General features: G+C 28.5%; 1 protein-coding gene across 1 annotated transcript in view; it reads left to right on the top strand.

Moving 5' to 3' along the window:
• The first annotated feature begins 3633 nt into the window (after positions 1-3633).
• Positions 3634-8447, top strand: part of LOC129972153 (glypican-6-like) — a 118632-nt gene continuing 113818 nt past the window's right edge. Inside the window, exon 1 of the mRNA XM_056086170.1 lies at positions 3634-3790. Within this exon, the coding sequence (XP_055942145.1) occupies positions 3682-3790 (109 nt within the window). The 5' untranslated portion in view covers positions 3634-3681. The remainder of the gene's footprint in view (positions 3791-8447) is intronic.

The raw sequence follows: 8447 nt of genomic DNA, 5'->3' as shown, positions 1-8447 counted from the left end.
ATGTTGCCTAGTGGTCCGAGTGTCAGCCTGTGAACAAGTGGTCGCAGTTTCGATCCGCTCTCTCGGCATTCGTTTTAGTTTTACTTTTCTTCATATTAATATTATTTTTTTTAATTTTAAGTATAGAGAAAATTATTATTTTTCTTTTCAAGAATAAAAGTTTAACCAGAGTTTACAAACATTTCAATATTATATTTAAAAATACTTCCAAAATAAAGAAATTGTACAAACAAAAGTCTCAGTTCGGTCAGGGACTCTGGGCATGCGCAGACTCATTCCTTCTCTTATACACATGGCTTTCATGCATGGATTTGCACCATTATAGAATGAAAATAAATAAATAAACACGTGGCTTTAAATTCGACCTCAAAACGGATCGTATGTTGCCTATTGGTCCGAGTGTCAGCCTGCGAACAAGTGGTCGTAGGTTCGATCCGCGCTCTCTCGATTCGTTTTACTTTCACTTTTCATCATATTATTATTATTTTTTTTTAATTTTAATTATAGAGAAAATTATTATTTTTCTTTTCAGGAAGTAAAATTTTGAACAGAAGTAACAAAGATTTCAATATTATATATAAAAATACTTCCAAAATAAAGAAATTGTACAAATAAAAGTCTCTGTTCTGTCAGAGACTCTGGGCATGCGAAGACTCATTCCTTCTCTTATACACATGGCTTTCATGCATGGATTTGCACCATTATAGAATGAAAATAAACTTGTGGCTTTAAATTCGACCTCCCAACGGATCGTATGTTGCATAGTGGTCCGAGTGTCAGCCTGTGAAGAAGTGGCCGCAGGTTCGATCCGCTGTCTCGGCATTCGTTTTAGTTTTACTTTTCTTCATATTAATATTATTTTTTTTTAATTTTAAGTATAGAGAAAATTATTATTTTTCTTTTCAAGAATAAAAGTTTAACCAGAGTTTACAAACATTTCAATATTATATTTAAAAATACTTCCAAAATAAAGAAATTGTACAAATAAAAGTCTCTGTTCGGTCAGAGACTCTGGGCATGCGCAGACTCATTCCTTCTCTTATACACATGGCTTTCATGCATGGATTTGCACCATTATAGAATGAAAATAAATAAATAAACATGTGGCTTTAAATTCGACCTCCCATCGGATCGTATGTTGCCTAGTGTTTCGAGTGTCAGCCTGCGAACAAGTGGTCGTAGGTTCGATCCTCTCTCTCTGCATTCGTTTTAGTTTTACTTTTCTTCATTTTATTATTATTTTTTTTAATTTTAAGTATAGAGAAAATTATTATTTTTCTTTTCAAGAATAAAAGTTTAACCAGAGTTTACAAACATTTCAATATTATATTTAAAAATACTTCCAAAATAAAGAAATTGTACAAATAAAAGTCTCTGTTCGGTCAGAGACTCTGGGCATGCGCAGACTCATTCCTTCTCTTATACACATGGCTTTCATACATGGATTTGCACCATTATAGAATGAAAATAAATAAATAAACATGTGGCTTTAAATTCGACCTACCAACGGATCGTATGTTGCCTAGTGGTCCGAGTGTCAGCCTGTGAACAAGTGGTCGCAGGTTCGATCCGCTCTCTCGGCATTCGTTTTAGTTTTACTTTTCTTCATATTAATATTATTTTTTTTAATTTTAAGTATAGAGAAAATTATTATTTTTCTTTTCAAGAATAAAAGTTTAACCAGAGTTTACAAACATTTCAATATTATATTTAAAAATACTCCCAAAATAAAGAAATTGTACAAACAAAAGTCTCAGTTCGGTCAGGGACTCTGGGCATGCGCAGACTCATTCCTTCTCTTATACACATGGCTTTCATGCATGGATTTGCACCATTATAGAATGAAAATAAATAAATAAACATGTGGCTTTTCTTATGATCTTAAAAAAATATAAAACAAGAGAAAGCAGAAAATTTCTAGCCAAACTAATGTGATGAAGAATTTAAAAAGTTGTTAAAACATGTGGCGACTTAACTTCTTAAACATTCAAAAAGTTATTACTTGGCGCCATTCGCCACCGTATACTCGATTCTCCTACATTGCCAGAAATAATGATAATAATGACATTTCCGTACATATTTCCCTTCATTAATATTTTTAATTCAGTTAGATACATTATCTGTAACAATGTTTCTTAATGCTATGATGGAATTCAAATTCATTCATCAAAAACATTCAATCGCATACTTTCAACTCCATAGAAGTATTTTTACTTCCGCTCTTACTGCGTAATATATGTGACTCTTAATTACACTAAACTAATGCAATTGAATTTGTTTTGCATTAAATAACAAGGTGAAATTTAAAAAAAAGTGTATTCCATGTTAATTATATAACACCCTGAAAAGTCAATATTCTGGGCGGACAAGCTCGTCACATAAGGCGGCTAGTAGTATATAAATTCCTCGTAGTTTTGACCGCAGAAAATACTGTAATGATGATTCAGCAGATAAAAATAATCAGTCTCCAACCCCCCCCCCCCCTACACACATTTCCATCTTCGGCAGCTGGATGATATTAAACCCCCCACCCCCCAAAAAAACTAATCTACAATGTAAATCGTCTTTTACATATTATAATTCATAATAGACATTTCTTCAAAAGAATGGAATAATATTTTAGAAAATTATCTACGCACATTTTTTTTTTCGAAAAGTGACCTCTGATAAAGAATTACGGTTATTCAATGAAACAGATGTGTCTGTTTAGATTTTAAGAATAAAAACTCGTTTGAGTTTTAAACCAAAATGCTCGTTTGAATTTCATTTCTTGGAAAATTTTATTGGTTTTTATGTTTGTACAATCTCATTTTAATGTTTTTTACTATTTATATTGTTGTTTTCTCAAATTCTAAATTTTGCTGGAATCTTCTTGCAATAAACTTCAAAAATTAAACTGTGATGCATTTTTTTTTTAAATATTTGGTGCAATAATTTCTCAATATATTTCGTAGTATTGAAATACAAAATAAAAAATCTGCTTCTATAAAAAAAAATTTTGCAATTGTTTTAATGCTTCATAATCTGAAAGAAGTTGAAAATTTCATGTTGTTTCTGAGACAAACCCCTGTATTTAAAAATCGGATAAAATTATTGCTGATTTATTAATTTAATAAGTAGATAGTCTTTTATCTTTACAATTCTGATTTTAAGATATTTGATAAATTTGAAAACCAGAAGAGTTTTGCTTTCTCTTTTTAGCTAAAGAAACCACGTTTCTCCTAATTTTAAAAACTTCTCGCTTTTAACTGATATATTTTTGTTTCATTGCTGTATTTTCAAGCTATTTAATGCAGAAATTGAAACAAAAAATGAAGTCTTTTATAATATTTTTCGAGAAATTCAACCTGAACGTAATCGCATGTCTTAAATTCATTTTTCAAATTTGTAGAGTGGATTACTACACATTCGCCATTCTCGATATCTCACTGTGTTTCTGAACGTGGGAATTTTTTTATGAAAACCGAACATTAATTACCTAAATAACAGAATTGTAAGCTTGTAAAAACAGGACATTAATTACCTAAATTTGCAAGTTTTTATACTTTTTATTTCAACACTTACATTGTTTTATTTTTGTTTTTATTTACGATAATGATAGATTTTGCTTTCTTATTTTAATTCTTTCCAGGCGAGCAGCTGAGGATATGTGATAGGGGGTTGACGTGCTGCACGACGGACATGGAGCACAAGTTGAGTACGCACAGCAGAGCCGAATTCGATCGCCTCTTGAGAGACACAATAGGACAAGTGAGAGCGACCTTCGCTGCCCAAGCTCAGAGATTCGACGGTGAGACATTGCTTAATACATTTATATCTATACCCTCCCCCACTCCCTAAGCATTGTAGATTGAAGGTGCCCTGCTCGAAATCTGCTTTGCCAACAATAATTTATGTTAAGGATAGGATAATAATTCGGAATGTAAAAAAAAAAAAAAATCTACAAATTTAATGGCGACTTTTAAAAATAACTTTGGTCTTCTTTCAGAATTCTTTTGTATTGTCGTTTGTCATAGTTTAATATCCCTTTTAAAATTCTTACAATTCTTGTAGGAAGATATGCTTCAAATATTTTTAAAATTTGATTAAATATAGAAAAAAAAATATTTATAGAGTAAAAACGTTGGTATGATTAAAAAGATAATATTTCGAATTTTAAGATGTAAAAATTATTCTTATACTGTATTATTTTCGGAATTTATCTTGGAAAAACGGCAAAAAACTGTTTAATATTTAATTAAAATTAAAAATATATATATATATATATTCTAAGCGCACATTTACATCTTTCAAAATATTTATGTGCTAAATGCGGTGTGGTTTTAAGTCAAACTGCCTGTAACGCCAACACACACACACACCTTTATTATTAATAAAGTTAAACGTGAATGTGTGTGCAGGCCTGCATGTTTGTGTGTGTTGGCGCTCTACGTGCTAGGCCGTAGGACCTAGAGCTACCTAACTTGGCATGTGCACATCGGAGCTAAGTAATACGTATCACTAATGAAATGAAATTTATAGTTGTGCTGTGTAACGCGTTCCTGATAAATAAATACAGAAACAGTTATTTTACGCACGTCTGAATGTTAAATAATGTATTTATTTCCTATAAATAAAAGCATCGATGTTCAATGTCATGATAATTCAAGGCAACCTAACTTGAAATCGATTGCATGCATTTAGTATTTCAAAAACCATTAGAGTCGACGGTGGATTACGGGTACAGTGATTTATAAACACCGGATTAATTCTTTTCGACATCAATAAATCATGGCGCTTAACTTGGTATCGTAAGAACCGTTTGTTTATGAGCGAGAGGCGTATGATAAATGATTGTCGACGAATAACAATTCTGCTTTCGTATTATACAGCATGTAGAATGGGAATGATTTTTATCTGTACGATTTCTCCTTGCAAAATAATTTATTCTGCAAAAATGAATAATGGATTCGTGCGAGTTGCTGATTGTTAGCTTTATATAAATTTCTCTAATGATCCCCCAAAAATAATGAGAAAAATCATGTGATTTCCTAATGAGGGATGATAAGGTCCAGAATAAAGGTTGATGATAAGGTAACTTACTGAATAAAGGTTACTTAAAATATATACAAGATAATGAATATTGTACGAGTTAAATCGAAATTGTAAAATATAGGGTGTTAAGCTGAACTTTCTTATGAAATTAGTTTCTGTGAATTAGATATTATCTAATTGAATACTTTATGAAATCTTTCTTTTTCTATAAATATAAACAAATCCCCGAATAATTTGTACTTCATGGAATGGTTCAATAAACTTCCATCATATTTTCCCCTCAAAATTAGTGAAAGAAAATTTTAGTGAAGCTTTTCCGGATTATTAGATAATTTTTGTTAATTAAAAATTGGACTACGTTCCCATGTGTGAAAAATATTTTACTTTCTAGATTTACAATTCCTATTGTATTAAAATAATACAGATGTCTCATTTAATTTAAGAGTGTATGCAGTAAGAGAATTTTATATTTCTTTTTGTATAAAGGTATTTTTTCACAAAGAAAATATTTTTTTAAAGCATATAAATGAAAATATTTTTATCTGAAGCAACATCACATGTATCAACTCGTTAATATAAAATAAGTTTATAAAGGATTAAAATCTTTATTTGTTAACGAATGACTCATGGGAAAAAATGAATCGAGAACATTTCTTGATTGGATTCTTAATCAGAACAGAACTTTGGTGTTCTTAATGTTGCTAATGCTATTTTTCTTCTAGTTCATTTAATTTGAAAAATTTAAAAGAATGCAAATATAAGTTTTTTTTGTACCCATATGAAATGCAATTTTATTAAATTTGAGATTACTGAGAAATGAGATTTTCCTTGCTTTGAAGAGAAAAGGTTAATATACAAATATTTTTCATATTTCTCGACACGATTAAGCATCAAATTATGTAAATATTAAATAATTATTATTGGTGAAAGCATGAGCGAGTTTCTTCTTTTATTATAAATTTTAAAAGTTTTACAACTTGTGATGCAACAATGGCATCCATCTTATATTGTTCTGAAATATAATTATGTTTTTTAAAGATAAAACATTTGGATAATAGATTATAACCGAATTTGCAAACATGGGCAAATATATGATACTTTCCTTTTTGTGAAATATAAATGGATAAATGTTATATCAATGGCAGATTTTCTCAATAAAATATGTTAGAAAGCACATTGTCTAAATTGCTAGCCTAAAAATCAATATCCTAAACCTAATCAATAACCTAAAAATAGATTTATCTTGATAACAAATAAAAAAATCCCTCACAAGGGTCACTAATATAAATTTCAGTTTCAGTATTCAATTCCATAAAAATGATTGAGTTGCTCATTTGAAAACGCTGTTTATTGAATGCTCCGCATTCATTTCTTTGTTAAGATATGTATATGGAATTAAAATATAGTAAATATGGTACTTTTTCCGTTTCCGAGGGCCATTGGTGACAGTTAAATTATGTTCGCCAAATTGCCAGCAAAAGAAAAAGTAAAAAAATCGCCAACAATTTGGCGATTTCTTTTATGGCCCTCGAAAGCGGAAATGAAGGGTAAATGTTTCATTTAATAAGTTTTGAATGATATATTTGAGGATTTTTTTTTTTTTTTGAGAGAGAGATTTTGATATTTACACTGACGCTCGAGGAGGGATGGCTATTTCGTTTTATTCTTTCTTACGTAGTTGCAAGAAGATTGTCTCATAATATGTGTATTAACCAGCGAATATTCAAATTCATTTTATGGATTTCAGTAAATTTTTGTTAATTATATTAAAAACTAAAAAATGAATATAATTGTAGAAAAATGTAAAATGTTAATTTTTAAAAAAACAATTATTAAAATTTTTAGAATCTTAAAAAAAACTTTTACTTGCTAATTTATTTTAAAGAAGCTTTTAAAATATATTAAAATATCCAAAGAAAAAAAATAAAATAAAGATTACTTTCTTGCAGCTCATGCGTTGCTACAAAAATAAATGAATGAAAGTAAAAAAAAAAATCCAAAATGATGATATTTTTTTATTATAAAATATATTTAACGAATGATATATGATTGTGGAAAATTGCTTAGGAGTCTAGGAAAACATATTTGCTTGTTAAGGCTGTACAGTACTTGAAAAAACGTAGAAATGTCGCGGAAATACGGAAATTATTTTTTCTTGGAATTATTTTTTTTGTTGGAGGGAATTTCTTCTATTTCCTGAAACTTTTTTTCATACTCTTGACAGATGCTTGAAATCATTTATAGAAGTTTTCTTATATATGCACGATAATAGTTACTATGCTTTAGGCCTGATATTTTATTTTAATTATTTTTTTAAAGCTCATATTTAGCTGAAAGCTGTAAACTGATAATTTTAGAAATTTCATTTTTTTCCCACCTTAACCTATAAAAAGAAGCATAGTTGAAATTTCATACCAACTTTCGTTGCCAATAAACCAAGAAATAAAGATGAATTAGTTAAAAATATTAAAAATTAAGTATTTGAAAAAGTTTTAAAAAAGCCTAAATTTTAAACAATCTTTTTTAAATTTTGAAATAATTGTTCTTATTAAATTGCTTTTATCGGTCAAACTTATTAATTTTAATATCACTATATAGGAATTTTTTTTTTTGAAAAAGGATATTATGTTCCTTAAACAACGAATTAAAAAGAAGAAAAAAAATGTGCTTGGTTTAGTTGCGGGATGGAAATATAATTGTTTTATAAATAGAAAGCTGCACATTAATGGGTTAAAAACGTCAGCAATTTTCAAGTATAATATCCCAATTTTAAATATTGTTCAAACAAAATTCCCAGTATAACGACATCCCATTAAACCAAGCATTTGCTGTGTAAACAATTAATGGATGTTTTTTATTTAATTTAATAAAAAACAAGTAGTAAGTTTGAGATAACGAAGTAAATCCAAGACTAATTAAAAATTTATTTTGCAGCTCTTCACTTTTATCTTCATAACAAAGTTCTACATTTTTATGTCTTTCAAATATAGAATGCTAATTATTTATATAAAATAATTTTAAAAATAACTTTGTAGATTTGTATTTCCTTTGCAAAACCGACTATTTCATTTTTGACATACGTTGTTTCTGCTAAACAAAATAAATAAATACTTTGCAAACGATTGTTTCCTGTTGAAAATCATAATTTAATAAAGAGTAATATATTAGATTTTATTTCGAGATTTTTCGTACAAGTCTCCAAAATAAACATTTATATTGCAATTTATATTTAAATAAAAAGTCATTATACGTAAAATGCAATATACTGTAAAGGATCCAAGCAATTTTTTTTAATTATTTTGTATACTTTTTTGTGAATTTTTTTTAAGTTCTATCTTTCTACTATTAATTTGTTTCCAATTTAATTTAGCATCATTGTTAGAGACAATTTGCTTATAGATAGTGTATTATAT

This window comes from Argiope bruennichi, chromosome 6 (assembly GCF_947563725.1).
Source record: "Argiope bruennichi chromosome 6, qqArgBrue1.1, whole genome shotgun sequence".
NCBI classification, from domain to species: Eukaryota; Metazoa; Arthropoda; class Arachnida; order Araneae; family Araneidae; genus Argiope; species Argiope bruennichi.
This window is presented reverse-complemented; position numbering and strand designations above follow the sequence as displayed.